The sequence below is a fragment of the Callorhinus ursinus genome, unplaced genomic scaffold, assembly GCF_003265705.2.
Source record: "Callorhinus ursinus isolate GAN/ISIS: 27379988/994484 unplaced genomic scaffold, GSC_fseal_2.0 scaffold10, whole genome shotgun sequence".
NCBI lineage: Eukaryota > Metazoa > Chordata > Mammalia > Carnivora > Otariidae > Callorhinus > Callorhinus ursinus.
The window spans coordinates 32872807-32890275 of NW_027397072.1; the positions used below are offsets into that span (position 1 = coordinate 32872807).

Genomic DNA, 17469 nt, shown 5'->3' on the forward strand with positions numbered 1-17469 from the left:
TGTGGAGGAACCTGGGCCTCAGCCCTGTTCCTCTTCCCTCTTCTCCTCCATTTAGTCCTTTGGTGATCCCATCCAGTTTCATGGCACCAGTATGCTGAAAAATCCCCAAATTTATATCTCCAGGGCAGAACTTTGTCTTAAACTTCAGACTCATGTATTCAATTGCCTACTCGACACCCCCACTGGGATGTTTAATGCACATCTCAAAGTCAGCAAGTCTAAAGATGAGCTTCTGCCATCTCACACCCAACCCACCCCCTCCGCAGCCTTTTCCCCCCATCAATTGATGGAAGCACCCTACTCAGGGGAATTGGCCAAGTATCTTAGAGTCACTCCTGCCTCCTCTCCACCTAGCACACCACTTATCAAACACAGCTGCAGATACTGCTGGTTTAAGAAATGAAATATATTTCAGAATCCAGCTGCCTCTTACCACCTCTGCTGCTACCACCCTGGGGCAGGCTACCATTTTCTCTTGCCTGGATTATTGCACATTCTATAAAATGTATGTTAGATTTCTACTTGTTCAAACCTGTCTGGTAGTTTTAAGTCAAAGAGAGTCCTCCTAGCGATCTTCAAGGCCCTGTTTGGTCTAACCTGCCACTGCCACCTGCCACTGACTTGCTCTTCAAGCTCTCCTCCCCCCTCACTCACTCTGCTCCAGCCCGATTTCCTCTCTGCTGATCCTCAGATACATCAGGCATGCTCTTGCCTTACAGCCTTTGCAACTGGCTATTCCATGTGCCTGGAACACTGTTCCATGTCCTTTAAATATTTGCTCCAATCTCCCATTCTTAATGAGGCTTGACCTATTAATGCTTTTATAAAAAGAGCAAACTTTATTTTCCATCATGTTGGAGGATACTGGCTGGATTCACATTGTTATTATTCCCATTAATGTTTTATATAACTTGGGACATATAAAAGGTATTGCAAATAAAAATTATTTTTATTCCAATGGAGAAGAAAATTACATGTTTAAAAAATCAAGTTTAATATCAAAAGAAGTAACACATAAAAGTTTCTACATTTAGAAAAAATCTGACCGTGAAAACATCACCAACCTTGTGATGACTGCAATATACTTTATGCGAACCCCTGAAAACCTCTGTTCCAAGTTGCGGCTTCTGCTCAGAAATAGTGCAGGCAGGGCAGAACTTTTCACCTTCCGACAGAATACGAAGTTTAAGGGCCCCTTGGTATAAATGTTCATTCACTGGTCTTGGTCGGCAACTTTTAGCTCTTTAGGGTATAAAACTGAACTCTACTCAGAACCTGCGTCCAGCCGCCACACCTCCTGTCCTCAGGGGAGTCTGTTTCCTTGGGACTCTGGGGCCCTATCGGGGTCCCAAGACAACCGCCTTCCCTGCTGTGCAGCTGCCCTGGGACGACTTGATCCTGGCTGCAAGAGTCCCAAAGAGTGCGACTTCCTGTATTTGTATATGAACGCATCTGTCCTTCCAAGGCTAACTTGGTAGCATTCCATCGGCACTAAAGAGCCAAACGGTGGCATTTTGTCTAAGCCCCCCTGGCTAATGGCTTCGGATGAAGATGACACTGTGTCTGATAGGTCAGTCTTCTCTCCATGATTCAAGCACTTCTCGATTCCAGGTTCATCTGTGTGGCTGCCCTTGGAATTCAAAGGGATACCGCTCTGTTCACAATCTTGGAGGTGCTTGTGGTGATCTTCGCTGAGCAACAACACAATGGTTCCACCAACGTGGAGCACTCTTGACAAAAAATGGTAATTAGCATGAGTATTTCTTTCTTTTTAGACAACAAACAATCCCACTTTATTTTAAATATTTGGTGTTTTTAATTTGAAATTTAATTTTATCTATTTAAACACAAGGATTTTGATAATTAGGTAGTATCTTCCATAATGCATATTCATTATAGTAATTACAGAATCACTAGCACAAATCTGCTTTAATTATCTATTTTTACTCTACTTAAAAGGCAAGACTCAAAGTAATTCATAGTCACATTCTAATAAGTACAAAGGAAAAGGCAAATGAAAGAATCCTAACGAATCAGCATATATTAGAGGTAGTAGGCTGTTGGCAGAAGAAAATCACCAGAAAGAGTGAGGACATGCAAAAGGGAAGGACAACAGGGAAGACCCTGAGATGCAATCACTTGAGCAAATTCTGCAGAGCACGTCTATGTGGAGAAAGTGACCAACACCACAGTACCGGGAGTTGCTAAAGAGATTACTGACAGCGGGAGAGAGGCCAGCAAAGAGTTAAGGAGGGTGGCAAATGGCAAAAGGCAAGTCCGAGGTGCCCCAGGAGCGCATTAGGTGGGTCCCAAACCCGCGCTGTGTGTTAAGGACAAGCAGGAGCGACGCGGGCCAAGTGACAGAGAGGGACTGGAGCAAGGCAGGCAGCTGGAGGCAGAAAAGCAGCAGACAGGAAGACTCCAGGAGGGGGAGGCACTGAAAGAAATTCAGCAGGAGGGTGAATGAGAGGGGGTGGGAGGAGGAGGGAGGGAAAGAGCCTGTTGGAATGTGTGGAGGGACCAAAGGAACAGGGCGGGGTGAATTCCAATCCACAGTTGGATAAACAGCCTGGAGGCCAGGAGAAGACCAGGGCTCAGCAGTAGAGATTTTCAATAGTACACAGTAGCTAAAGCCATGATGGTGGAGGACATCATGGATCACGGGTGGGGTGGGGTGGGGTGGTGGCAGTACCGAGTGGGAAGAGAACAAGGGCCAAGGAACCGAGACTTCATGTTTAAGGGAGGAGAGAGGAGGAAGGGTCCATAATCCTACAAGAAAGTCTGGACAATAGTGATGGCATGGAAGCCAAAGGTGCACACTTTCCAGAAGGGAATGGTCTCAACAGTGTTTAATGTGGCAGGACTAACAAGTGACTAGGATTACGATATGTCGTTAGTGAACCTGGGCACAGCAATCTTGGTTGAGGGCAGGAGCAAATGCTGGTCTGCCAGAACTGAAGGGGGACTGGAAGGTGAGCAAGCAGAGATGTCAAGTGTAGACTATTCTTTCAATAAGTTTGGCTGTCTAGGTAGGGAAACGGGTGACAGCTTGAAGGCCAGGAGTTACAGGGAATCTCCCCTACACCCGACAAAGATGTCAGGCGCTCAAGTAGCTTTCCCTCATCTAAACAATCAGTGAATCAAGACAAGTTTGTCTCCAAACTACACTGTATTATGCTACACTGCCTGTATAAAACCTCAAACTATGTAAAAAGTAAAAAATCAAACCACAAAGGCTGTGGGCAGGTGTCAGGGAGGCATGGTCATAGACGTTCCTTCTGTCCAAATACAGACACGGATCCTACTGAGGCCTTCAGATTAGGGGGGAAATCTTGAATACCTTCCGGAAAGTTCCAGGCTAACTGTAAGTCATTGCTCACACATACTAGTATTTCACCATGAGCTGGCTTCATAGTATGGCTGGTGAATTACCTAGTTAGGCACAAAGGCTGTGGTTATTACCTCTGGCTGCACAACAGAATCAGCCCACGAGTGGTTAAGAAATACACTCACATTCTACTCCAGACCAATTAAATTGGAGCCTCAGTGGGGAGGGGTGGAGAATGAGTGTCGGAGTTTTTCAAAAGCTCGTGAAATGGTTTTAATATGAAGTCAGGGTTGCAAAATCTGCTTGAGGGGAACGTGTACAGGAGCTGAGGAAATGTCTGAATTATAGGTGTTGCCCAGAAAGAAAGACCTCACGTAATATGTCAAGGGTTAGGTAACTGTGCAGCAGAGGAGGTTGCTTAGAAATAAGATAATCCACAAAGGAGTGTGGAGCACCCAATTCACACAATGGAGCTGAGACGGCTCTTAGCTGGACTCAGACTTCATGTCAAACTTTAATTTTTCTTACGGAATGTCAGCCTTGACACTGAATTTTCTCCACCCAAAACCCATGGCTCATTTTTTCTATTGGTGACATTATTTATATACAGGCTCTCGAACATCTATGTTGTCTTGCTCTATCAAATGTCCAACTGAGACAATTTCATGAACTGACCTCTCAGTCATATCTTTTTATTCCTCCATGTGTTCTAGGTTCTCTCTTTTCTCAACTTCAATGATCAGAAAACAGGCCTCACTGTCTGAACTCCTCAAAGAAATACTTTCACTGAATTAGATTCCCTGAAGCCGACCTTAGAAACCACGACATGAATAAAACACTTCTGCAACTTCATTCTCCAATCAGCAGTGTTGTAACCTCTCTCTGTTACTGAATGTTCCTTATGGGAACTGTTGTGTGGTTTAGTAGCTGGGATCTTGAGAAAGTTCATCTTTCCGGGTCCCAGTTTCTCATCTGTAAAGTGTGGGGGATTAGCACACAGGAGGCAGGGTTTTTGTGAGGCTTAGAAGTAGACACGTAAATTACTTACCTCAGTGAGTAAAATACACGTCACTATTTCAGATGCTCAAATTTCAGGCAATAATGACAAATTAGTCTCTTTTTCAGAATAAAAGTTGTAATAGTGTAGGATGATATAGAATAACTATTTCAATTATAAGCTTCTGATTTGAAACATTAGAAAATTGAACTACAAAAGCTTTGGGGGGAATTACTAAGATGCAATCAAATCTTAACTGAAGAACTAGGATGTATTTTGGTCAAATGCCCCATAACTCAAAAATTATATAAATAAACTCAACAACTTACCTCTCCATTTCTTGTAGAATGTTTTTGATGTCCTTCCCTAACTTAAACTTCTTCCCAAATGGAATGTCAGAAATAATAGTATCGACACTCTCTGAGGGCAGTGGCAATTCTGAAATACAGAACCAGAGAATCTGGTTACATTAAGTTCAAATATTTACAACCTAAATAAGAGAAAATTGAAGTACGTAGAATTATTTTTGTATATTAAATAAAGTTTAGGGTTGCTAACATTGTTTCCAAGAAATTGTAAGTTTCCAAAAGGCTTTTCACTAAATAGTAAACGGTAAAGTTATTATATTCTGTTCTTTGAAAACTGGTTTTTCTGTTATGATAAAATGACATAAATTAAGCAGAATCGTAAATTAATCAGAAAATTGAATTCTCTAAACATATTACATGACTAGAAAGTTGCCAGATCCAAGAAGAAATACATTAAATTGTCTACAAGAAACTTCTACAAATGATATTCTGTAACTTTCATTTCTCTCCTCACAGTTACATACACAATTTTGCATGTGTAGATCTATTTGCTTTTAAGGGAGATGATCTCAGCTTTCACTGAAATTTTAAAGGAGACCCAAAAGGTTAAGAACATCTAGTTCTAAGGTCAGAGGAAAGGCTAAACAAATCAACAAAATGAATATTATCCTAACAAAATTAAATATAGTGTTTGATTACTAAATCTAATTTTTTTCTCATGTTTACATTCCTCAGAAATTAGATTATCAGAAGGTAGTACACATAATCTTAACTTCCACATTTTCTGAGTATACTTCTCATTTTTTACTTATTTTACTTGCCACCCATCATGTAAATTAGATATTAATAAGGTAGATGTCCCAATTTTTTTTTTTTTTAAGATTTTATTTGTCAGAGAGAGTGAGCGAGCGAGGGAACACAAGCAGGGGGAGTGGCAGAGGGAGAAGCAGACTCCCCGCTGAGCCAGGAGCTGGATGTGGGACTTGATCCCAGGACCCTGGGATCATGACCTGAGCTGAAGGCAGATGCTTAACCGCCTGAGCCACCCAGGCATCCCCATTATTAATAAGGTAGATGTCCCAATTTTCATTTTGAATAGCATCTAATTCTGTAAAAATATAATAAAATTTAAATAATCTTTACTATTTTGAATACCATATCAATTTTTGTTGGCTGGAAATTTAAGAACAAAACAAAAAGTCCCATTACCTGAGAAAGTCTAATGAACACTTGATAATCTCACCTAGTTCTAACCCTTGCTCGAGATTAGTAGAAGAAAGAATAGGTTGTTAGAAAAAGTTTCAGGATAATATTCTTTCAAAGCCAGGCAGGAATTCTTTTTTTTCCTAAGTCATATATTTCTTAAAAGATTTATCTATTTATTTTAGAAAGCGGAGTTGTAGGGGGACAGGACAGCCTAGTAGGAGAGGGAGAGAGAATCTCAAGCAGACTCCGTGCTGAGCACGGAGCCTGATGCGGGACTTGATCTCATGGCCCTGAGATCACGACCTGAGCCAAAAACCAAGAGTTGGTTGCTCAACTGACTGCACCATCCAGGTGCCCCCAAGTCATACTTAAACTTCATGCATTTAGTTTTAGGATGTTGATATAGGACATGTACATTTAAATAGTTTCTATACTTTTTGCAGAACTACTCAAGGCAATGTACAGTGAAGGCAATCATGGTTATTGGATGTTTTATACATGAGAAACCACAACAGTTTACTCTTGAGTTTGAGCCCACATCTTTCTTTTGCATTCACTCACACACACACACACACACACACACGCACACACACACAATTAGCTGCCCAATTTGTTCAGGTTTGGTTAACATTTTTTTTCTTGTCAGTCTCTCTTTTTATTTGCAACTTTCCTACTGTGTATTATATAATTTGCTAAGCTGCTTTAAAAAATTTTAGAAGTTGAAGGAACAAAGTTAACAGAATAGTTCTTTCTAAAAGTTCTAGAACTAAGCACTGTCCAGTAGAACATAAAATAAGCTTTTGTGGATGTGTGTGAGAGTGCAGGCAGGCCCTGGTATCAGACAGCTTTCATTTGGCTCTGCCACTAACTAGGGGACTTTGGGAAATTACTGTGTTAGTTAGTTTCCTCATCTGTAAAGTGATAAGAGTACCTATCTCTGAAGTTTACAAGTGAGGTCATTTATGGAAAGCATTTAGAACGGGGCCTGACACAGAGTGAGCACTCAATTACGGTTAGGTCTCGTTGTGGTTAGTATGTACAATGTCCTCTCTGGGTGTACGGGCGGGTGACAGCCGGGGGAGACCAGTGGGCCGGAATCCTTCAAAGCAGCTCTGCGGGACACAACACGTCCTTCCCCCCACTCCTCAAAGGCCATGCGGGGCAAGGGCTTCCAGGCGGGCCTCTTTCCTACTCCTTTCCTCCCACAGTGGTTCTCAGGGCCGCAGTATCTCCCGGGCAGAGCCATCAGGGGCTACCAGCAGCAGCAGTGTCTCCTGGGAAGTACAAATGCAAATCCTCTCCCCCTTCATCCCAAACCTACTGTCTAGTGTGTTTCAGAATCGAAGGAAGGGCTGGTGAAACAAAGGCTGTTGGCCCCACCTCCAGGGTTTCTGGTGAGGAAACTCCTGAAATCGTGAGCACCTGACCCATGATTTTCAACACAGTAAAATCTTTTAAATTATTAAATGCTTTTGAACTGCCTGCGAACAAAGAGTTTGCCTGTAACTAAGGAGATAAAATTCTGAAATAGAAACATAGCTCAAAAATGTAAAAATCATCTTTTTACAACTCAGCAGGATGATTCAAGAAGATGAAAAAAATTTAACGTACTGGTGTGTCTTGAACAAAAGAGCTGCTCTATTTCTCCTTCCTTCCAGGAGAAAAATGGGTAAGAACTGCTTAAAACTCAGGATTATGGCCCTAATATATTTTCTTCCAATACATTTTAAAAGCCTTCAAGATACCCTTTTGTGCATATATTTAGACAAATGACTAAATAAATTGAGGTCTTCCACAAAATTGGGCACACCTTTCTATTTTCTTTCCTCATGTTTGAACTGTTTGTTCTGTTGAACTGTTCAAACATACTGCTTGAACATTCTTTCCACTGTCCAGATTTATCACATTCGTATTCTGTCCTGTATCTGTAATTCTCATACTTTGTTTAAAATCAGTTGTATATTCAAGTTGATTCAGTCCTCATAACCAATCACTTTGTCTTGCTTTCTCTATTCTTCAGTTGATTTATCTCTTAGATGTTTGCATTTTATTAAAATTTTCCCCTAAAGGATTTATTAGTGAAATGATGCCTGAACTTTTTATTTTTAAAGATTTTACTTATTTTATTTTTAGAGAGAGAGTCAGAGAGCACGTTTGTGAGTTGGGGGGGGGGTACGGCGGATGGGGGTGAGGAGGGAGAGAATCTTAAGCAGACTCTGTGTTGGTCTCACCATCCTGAGGTCATGACCTGAACCAAAACCAGGAGTTGGACTCTTAACCGGCTGAGCCACCCAGGCGCCCCGCCTGAACTTTTTTATATTTGAAAATGTCTTTGTACTAAAATGGCATTTTGGATGGGTATATTTTTGGGGCCACACTTGGTGTCAATAACCTTAAGAGCCACTATTCTATTGACTATACTGCTCTATAACTTCCTGTTTCTTTCCATTGTGGCCAGATTTTTATCTTTATTGTATATAGATTATGCCCTTTCTTTGTTTGATTGTTGCTGCTGATTTTTTTCCTTCTATTTTTTACTATTCCTTTTCTTATTTCAATAAGTGCAGGAGAATACAAATCCTTCAATAAAGTTTCCCTCTGTCATCTTAATCCAGAAGCTCATAATTAGTCTTAAATATGCAAAATGTAGTTTGGCATCTGGAACTGGTGACCTTTTACTATACAGTCCAAACAGGAGCATTTTCAAGAACAAGATGATTAGAAATAAGATTACATACTTTTTGAAATACTTATTGTCTGACAAATTGGTTATTACAGGGGACCGAAAAATAATATCTGGGCACCCTGAAATAAAAAAAACCCCACAACTTTTAAGATATTATTTTAACATTAAAATTAACAAGTAAAATGATTTTTTGTGGTCTGTATTCTTATGCTGATTAGTTTCTTGGATGTATCAGTCTCTTGTGCTCGCTTCTGCAGCACATATACTAAAATTGGAACGATGTATCAGTCTCTAATCCCATGTCATCATATTTTTCTAAAGAATGCAGTATTTTTTTTAAGTAGGAACTTCAAATTTTCTCATAAAATTGCCTGTAATACTCTTCAAAGTTTCACTTTTATGGTTAATAAACTTCTCTGTAGACTCTAATATTTTTATTTGAGAAAATACTTTCTTTACAGGTTCTGAAGTAACAGTAGAGCTCAGAGCAAATTCTGCTAACTGGAGGATACTCCCAATTCTATTTCTTTCATAAGGAGAGTGTAAATATTTCAGCCCTCCATTTAGAGTATCTCCATTTAGAGTGCCTTTGACAAACATTTTCACAACACAAAGCTCAAATAAATTGTCTCTACTGTTCTTTTAATTGGTTTACCACGTGTAGAGGCTGCAGAATCTAAGCTCTTCTCAATTTGATTCCATTCCATTCTGGAATATACATTTATCCAATTAAAGAAAGCCATTAGAAGATTCTTCCTATAAGATATCAAAGGTGTATTTATAGAATTTCAGAATTAAATGTTGTGCATTATTGAGCTCTCAGTTTTAATTTGTTCATTTCTTCCTTGGTGTTTTCAGGGATTTTAATGTTTTTCATAACTGCAATTCATCAAAAATCGCAAAAACTTAAGTTTTGGGGCATTACATTTGTTAAATTCTTTGATTACAGATTTCCAATGGATTTTTTGAAAAATGCAACCTCAATAAGCCTATTGGTTTATTTAAGAAAATGTTTATAGGACAACTGTAGAATACTCTGGCCAATCCACAAAGCCATTCTTTGAAGGCTTAAAAATTTTTAAACCCATCTGACGATGGGCAAGGAAATAAAATGTGTTCTGTTATGTTGAAGATTTTTTTTTTTTTGGCAACCATCTTCATCACAAATAATTTGCAGGTCATTTACTCAATATATATTTAAAAAAATGTTTCTTGGAAAGTTTATTATCTTGATAACTTAAGTGTCTATTTCATTTATAGAATATCAGAGCTTGTTTGAAGATAATTATGAATTATGTGGGTACCACGCCTAATTCCATGTACATTTCTGCTTCATAGATTTCGTTAGTAGAATATTAATTACCACTAAATACTGCATAAACAGACACACATGCAGTTCTGAGCTCAATTTACAGGAGCACTCACAATTATGAAAGATGTTATCTTTGACAGAAAAAACTTCCTAAATTTCTAAGAACTGGGAAAAAGACAAGCTAAACCACCACTGGAAGAGATAATGCATTTTCTTTTTGAAGCTTCTGATAACACTGATGCAAACCTGGCAAAACTTAACTGTCTGCAAAAGTCTACTAATGGAACCAACAATTTAATAGCTATAGCTTCATTTTGTTTATGTACATAAGAAGACTTGGAATTGAAACTGAGCAAAATTAATTTAGAATAGTCATTTGATCTAAATGAAAAGTCATGCTTCACAGAATGAGAGTTAAATACATTTTCTTTAGCTGCCTTTGATAAATAGCTGTCTTTGGGCTCAGTCTCCTTAAAATAACTATTATGTTTTGGAGTAAATGCTAGATGCTCCTATAAACAGATCTGTTTCATTTGATCAGTGATATCACCATGGCCCTCACAGTGGATGATAAATGTCAACAAACGTTTTACTTAAGTAATGTGTTCATCAGCTTTCTTGAGAAATGGAAACTCTGTATTAACTTTCTCATTAAACATGTGCTTTAAAAAACTTATTATTGCTGAGTTCGTTACAGAATACAAGTGTTATCAAATAATTAAAAAGGATTAGTACCATACAACAAACTATAAAGCCATTATACCAAAAAACACTCAACTCTCTGTGGTAAGCTGCTTATTCCCTATTTCCACATACTCCACATACACCTAACCCATCACTTCCCACATTTCCTCTTGATTCCCCAGATGGGCAGCTTGGCAGCTTCGTAAGTCTCGCGTAACATGGCACAGGCCACAAGACATGTGGCTGGAACACCAGGGCCCAGGCCAGCAAGGCAGGATAGATACTGGAGAAAAACTCACACTGATATGAAAGAAAATGCAACCACCACATTATGGGCAGCTTCTGGGTGTACTGAAAAAAGGATGCTTTACTCCTTCAAGGGTTGAAATGAATGACACCTGAGAACAAAGCACAGCTGTTAACAATAAGCTTGTTATAAACTCTCACCGAAGTAATGTGTGACAGACTATATAATGTCTAATTGGAAGTGAAAACATTCCTTTTTTCACCTGTCAACAATTTTGTCATTTTAATTTATACATGTATTTCTTTTGCTCAAATCTGTATATATGACAGCTCTCTATCTTATCCTAGGAATGTATATATATATCTGTGGATTAACAAAAAACAAAGCCTAACCAATGACTAATTAGTTCCTAAGATAGCCTGTAACATAATACTCATCTGGTTCCAAACTTCATGATAATTAAAACTTAGGAATAAACACAAGCAATTTCTCCATATTAAAGGATCATCTCCTTTTATACCAGTAGAAAGTTACAAAGTAAACCTTACCAAAAAAGTAGAAAAAATACAGTCATTAAAGCACACAAAGAGAACAAAGACTGTGATTCCGCAGAAACAAACTGCGATGGGAGTATTACTAAATTCCTAGACATATCCACATTTACAGAGGTCTTTAACCGTGCTGTGTGTTAGGCAATGTACTCAACGTGCTTATGTGATAAATCTCCACCACAGGCTCTATGAAGCAGGGATTATCTTCATACCGTAGACGAAAAAACACAGAGGTCCAGGATTTTGCTGAAGGCCACACACTGGAGAAACAATGGTGGAGCCAGGATTTATACTCGGTCTGTTTGACCCTGAAGTCTCTGCGTGCTCTTACTATAGTAAAAAAGGCGTGAGATCCTCACACCTGTCAGTGTTGAACAAGGGACTGATTCATGGGTCTCAACATTCTAAATTGTGTTTACGATTAAAGCTTTTAAAGGTGAAACCGAATGTCCACCTCTAAAGTAAAGATGTGTAATGAAGGGCTAATTATTAGACAGTTAACACTGGGCCCTATGTACACAAGATATATATGTTTCCCTCTAGGCTGAAATTTAATGTTAAAAGGTTAGGATGATGAAACAATTTAAAATAGATGGTTTATTCTTTCCTCCAGAAAGTTACTTTGAGGACAATACAGAAAAGAACAATCTACAAATGACATAATGTGAAAAATGTTTTATCTCACTAGTAATTGAGGAAAAGTTTGAAAAATGTGTCAAATTTCTAGTTTTCCAGACTGCCACCCTGCAGTAAGATGACACTATCTAGCCTCAACAATGGTTGGGGGACGCGCCCTGCTGGCTGCCGCTGGTCCGGGGTAAGCCAGCACAACTTTGATTCTCAAGTGCTCGCCTCACCCCCTAGGCCTCTTTCCCTTCTCTCTCTGTCCTCATTTCCCAGGCGATCTGGATTTAAGTGTTACCTATACTGACCATGCCTCACTTCGCCCCTACACTCCAGATTTGGGTATGGGGCTACTAACTTGCCACCTTCTCCACTTTGTGCCTCATGATCACGTGGAACTTAGGCCCCAGAACTCCAACTTGTTCCCCAGCAGTTTTCCCGGCTCAGTGAACGGCAACCCCACCCTCCAGCTGCTCAAGCCAGGAAGCTGAGTCATTCTTGGTCTTCTTCTCACATGCCACATTCAACCCAACAATAAATCCTACTCGTTCTACCTTCAAAAATTAAGTATCTGACCTCTCCTCAACACCTCCATGAATAGCACTCGGGCCCAAGCCACCTCATTTCTGACTGGATTATTGCGATAGCCTTAACTAGTTTCTTTGTTGCCTGTTTCCATCCTCCCTGCTATCATCTGTTCTTAACATGGCACTTAGAATGATCCTTCCTTTATTTGCCTACTTGGTGCCATAGAGAACCTTCTGTTTTCAACACTTAAAACAACAACAACAACAACAACAATTGAACCCCTTTGCTTGTTTTTGTTTTTTCACTTTAAGTGAAATCTTATGGAAAATGCCCCCCACACGAAAATAGATAAAAATGGAGTTGGAAGCGTGGCAGAGGTCAGACAGACCTCTGGGTATTTCCTTCCTGACACCTCAGAGGCACTCTGGAGATTGTGAAGGGTTTGAAAAACAACTACTCTGCAATAGCTGAGGAAGCCATCCCAGTCTTCTTGAAAGTCCCCCCAAAACAACTTTCTGAAAGAAATTAGAGTTCATGAAAGCTGGTTTCAGCCTCATCATCCATTGGTTTCCTCTAGAAACCTGTGTCTTATGCACAGAGTCCCATTAAAAACCTTGACAGAGGGGCGCCTGGGTGGCTCAGTTGGTTAAGCGTCTGCCTTCGGCTCAGGTGATGATCCCAGGGTCCTGGGATCGAGTCCCGCATGGAGTCTGTTTACCCCTCTGCCTCCCCCACTCTCCACCCCCGCTTGTGAGCGCACACTCACATTCTCTCTCTCTCACAAAAATAAATAAAAAAATCTTTAAAAATGGGGCTGCTTTATTATGTATTTATGCATAAGTCACCCTAATATTTTCTTCTTGATACTCTACTACTTTTCTACTACAATAAAAAATTAAAAAAAAATCATTTTGTTCCTCCAGATTATAGGTTTAACACTGGGACCATCTACTACCTATTTACACTGTTGTCAAGAGAATACCATTTTCTTAGCTGGAATTAAATGTGCTCGGTTTTTAAGGGAGAAAGATGTACTAGAGGAAAGGAAAGAAATAAGGAATGTGAGGCTTGTCTAAAGTGGTCTAAATACTATGGGTCTTATGTAAATATTATTTTGATTGGACTGAGCAGAGTTGATTTCTAGTCATGTTTGTTACTGCTGACCCCCCATCAGTAAAAGGCTCCCCTCTACCTCACAGGGTGACCAACTGTCTGGTTTGCCCCAGGCGTTCCAGTTTTAGCACTGGAAGCACTGCTTTAGCAAACAGGGATGGTTGGTTGCCTCACTCCTATATGCCACAGGAATACTGTCCAATGTGAGGCAAGGGAAAGGCAAGATAATTCAGAACCTTTCAGTTTATCTGAAAGAAATGTGCAGCTTTATTATTATTATTATACTGTCCTCTTTATTTTATGCCTATATTAAGTGATCCCTGATTATGATGTGAGAAATGGTTCAGATACAACAAACATCTTAAAAAGGTATTTTCACTTAAATGCTTAGGGAGACTGAACAAATGTTGTTACTAATACTGAATCTTTTGAAAAATAAGTTATAATTATACTATTGGAAATAAATCAAGGATTAGTCCCACAGATACATTATAGGATATGAACAAGTCAACCTTTATATATGGAAAGTGAATTTTGTTTAATATTATGATTCTAAATATATTTACATGTTCATTTTCCCAAATGTTTGCATTTTTAATATCTTACCTATAACAGAAACTTTAAGTAACTCAATTTTATCCTGAAGGCCTGCAGCTTTCAGATTATCACATGCACCTAGTAACTGTGAGTCACTGACGTCAGCACCCACATAATACACATCCTATGAGGAAAGAAAGTCATATTTTAAGTATGAATTAAACTACCGGACACTTTATGTAGTTAAGAAAACCTACTTGCTTCTTCTCAAATAATTAAAATGAATTTAATAGATTTGTTAATTCAGGTTAAAACAAATTTTACAGTATTTCTTTAAAATGATATTCAATAGCAAAAAATGAGAAGGATTTGTTAATTTTTAAAAACTATCCATATTTTACAATAACAAATGTCTAAAGAATTTGGGGATTAGCGTAATCTGTCATGACTAACCACTGAAACTGCTCACATTTTCCTAAATTTAATCATAGTATTTTAAGCAATTTAATTAACCCATCATAATCCATTTTGACAACAGTAAATAGTAACTCATGTAATCAAAGCTAATAATCCTAAAAAGACAATCTACTTGTAAATAATTGGGAAGTGACTATACATATAATGATTAAAGTAAATATACTGCTTGGTTCATCAAACTTCAGAACTTACTGGCCATTCTTTAGCAGCTTCCAAAAGTATCGTTCCAAGTCCACACATTGGATCTAAAACAAATGCACCAGCCTACAGACAGAAATATTGATTTGGTATTATTCAGCCTATCACAAATATGTATTATAGAAGAAACCTAAAACTTGAGGAATCCACATTTCAAGAATAATGATTGCTTTTTATGCTTTATTAGGAATTTCTGGTGGTTAAAGCCATAAGGGAGGTGTATGCTCGGCATGTATGAAGATTAGGAAGGTCCCCGGTGTGGCCAAAGTACAGTGAGTATGAGAAAATGTGGCGTTCACATGAGAGGTAGCTGGGAGAGTCTCAAGATGCACTGGGTTGTGCTACACATAGGAACAATCCCTGCATCTTAGAGGTTGAAAACAACATATAGCTAATGCTACATCCCCACAGTAGGGCATCTGGGGCTTCTGCTTCTTACTTTGGAAGCCAGGCTCATGAAGTGGTCACCATCCAGAGCACTGCCATGACTGTGGCAGAGGGGAAAGGAAAGCATGACAAACGGTGTAGTGGCTCTTAAAGGTGCCATCTGGAAGTGAGACACATCACTTCCACTGCCATTTAACTGGCTGAAGCACGTTAGTCACACAACACACACAATTTGAAGGGGCCACGAAAGTGTAATCCTACTTGTACCTGGGAAAACAGGAAACTTGGAGAGAAAAGGAATTACTCCCATTCTGGGGGAGTCACATTTTGTCACATCTTGTAGGTACTGCAAGGATTCTGGTTCTATTCTGAAGAATGGGGAACTATTGGAGGGTTCTGAGGAGACGAGTAACATGACATTTACACTTCAGACAGATCACTCTGGTTGCTCTGCTGAGAATAGACCAGAAAAAGGTAAGGGTGTTAACAGGGAGGCTAGTTAGGGGAAGTAGGCAAGAGATGATGGTGACTTGAATTAAGAGTGGTTTTGGTAAAAGTGGTAAGAACTGGTTAGCTTCTAGATATATTTTAAAGGCGGAGCCAATGGCCTGGACGTAGAATGTTCAAGAATGACAATAATCAGAAATGACTGAAGTTTTTGACCTGAGCAACTGGAAGAGTTCCCTGTTACTGAGATGGGAAGAGATGGGAAGGAGAAGCTTCGAAGAGGACAAGAATATAGTTCTGGACATGTTAATTTTGAAATGCCTCTTAGACCAAGTATGGACGTCAAGTGATTTGTTGAACATACGGGTCTGGAGTTCAGGGGAGAGGTTCAGGCTACAGATATAAAGTTGGGAACACTCAGTGTTAGTCATAAATGATATTTAAAGCATCAGAACTAGATGAGTCATCCAGAAAGTGAGAGAAGTTAAAAAAGAGAAGTCTATGGGTTGGACCCTGGTGATCTCCTAAGTATAGACGTTGGTAGATGAAGATTCAGCAATGCATACTGACAGCAGCACATACTCATGTAGGAGGAGAACTAGAGTGGTGTTCCAAAAAAATGTGGAAAAGAACATTTCAGGAAGGAGAGTGATGACAGTATCAAAGTGCTAATAGGTAAGTAAGATGAGCAGTGTCAGTGGAGTGCTGGGGATGACAGCCTGATGGAAGTGGGCACAAGAGAGAAGGGGAAGAGAGGAAGTAGCGACACCAAATATGGACAACTATTTTTAAGAGTTTTTCTGTAAAGGGAAGCAGAGAAGGAGCATGTGGGTTCAGGAACGGGTTATTTTCTTAAATTGCAAGATATTAAATCAAGGGTACATGCTGTTGGGAATGTGTAGTAGAGAGAAAAGTCCTGAAGTAGGCATGAGGTAACAGAATCCAGGAAGCAAGTACTGGAGTGAAACAAGGACAGTTCACTTACTGCAATGATGCTAACGCGAAGTATGTGGGCACAGACTCCAATATGTTGGTAGATTTGGTGAGGAGAACATGTTGAAGTTCTTTTCTGATTCCAATATTTAAGTCAAATAAGAAGCAAGAGAGTGAAAAGTGTGGGCAAGGAAATGACTGTAATGGTAGAACATAGAATCCAAGCTGTGAAGGAGGGGTGAGTAATGGACAATGGTAAGGTCAAATGACTAGAGGCCCCAGGGGTTGAGGAACTGTGTGGTAGTGTGCTAGAGGAATTGAACAGGACGGAAAAAGAGGCTAAGAGCAGGATTCCTGAAACTGAGATTTGTGGAGGGTATACCCTTCTGGGTGTGACCAGGGTAGATCATTAGAGGTAGGGAAACGAAGACACTAAGGGGTCAGGTTACAGAGTGGACATTGAGATCATAAAGAACTATGACAGTAATAGTGGTTTATACTCTCCTTGAAATGATAGGAAGAGAGGTCTGCATGTGACTGGGATAATTTCATGGCATGTGCTTCAAACGCACAGAGAGGTTCTGGGCAGAAGGAGCAATGAGGAGCAAGCCGGACACCTACCACCTCCAGGCCCATGGTCCCTTGATATGTTTACAGAGGAAGCAGAGCGCTCAGTGGACAGCCAGGTTTCAGTCAGAGCCAGAGGGCACCTAATGGAAAGAAACATAATGTCCTTCAGAAGAGAGAGAGAGAGAGAGAGAGAGATCTTCCCCTGGGCGGAAAGTCTAAGGGGTGGAATGTAAATGAATAATGATGGGGTGGTAAGTAAAAAGAATAATGATCTAAATGACAATTTAGTTAAAAATAACAATGGTATGAGAACTAATTTTTATTAAGATCTTAATA

The 17469-nt window shown here is 39.6% G+C and overlaps 1 protein-coding gene across 5 annotated transcripts in view; it reads right to left on the reverse strand.

Annotated features, from left to right (window-relative positions):
* Nucleotides 1-930: 930 nt before the first annotated feature.
* THUMPD2 (THUMP domain 2 tRNA and snRNA guanosine methyltransferase) overlaps nt 931-17469 on the reverse strand; it is a 38158-nt gene continuing 21619 nt past the window's right edge. For 4 of the 5 annotated variants that reach the window (XM_025868116.2, XM_025868118.2, XM_025868119.2 and 1 more), the window contains 4 exons: nt 14791-14862; nt 14191-14305; nt 4655-4763; nt 931-1730 (listed from right to left, as the gene is read on the reverse strand). In XM_025868116.2, coding sequence (XP_025723901.1) covers nt 1304-1730; nt 4655-4763; nt 14191-14305; nt 14791-14862 — 723 coding nt within the window. In that variant the 3' untranslated portion in view covers nt 931-1303. The remainder of the gene's footprint in view (nt 1731-4654; nt 4764-14190; nt 14306-14790; nt 14863-17469) is intronic. The other variant, XM_025868120.2, reaches the window with a different exon arrangement.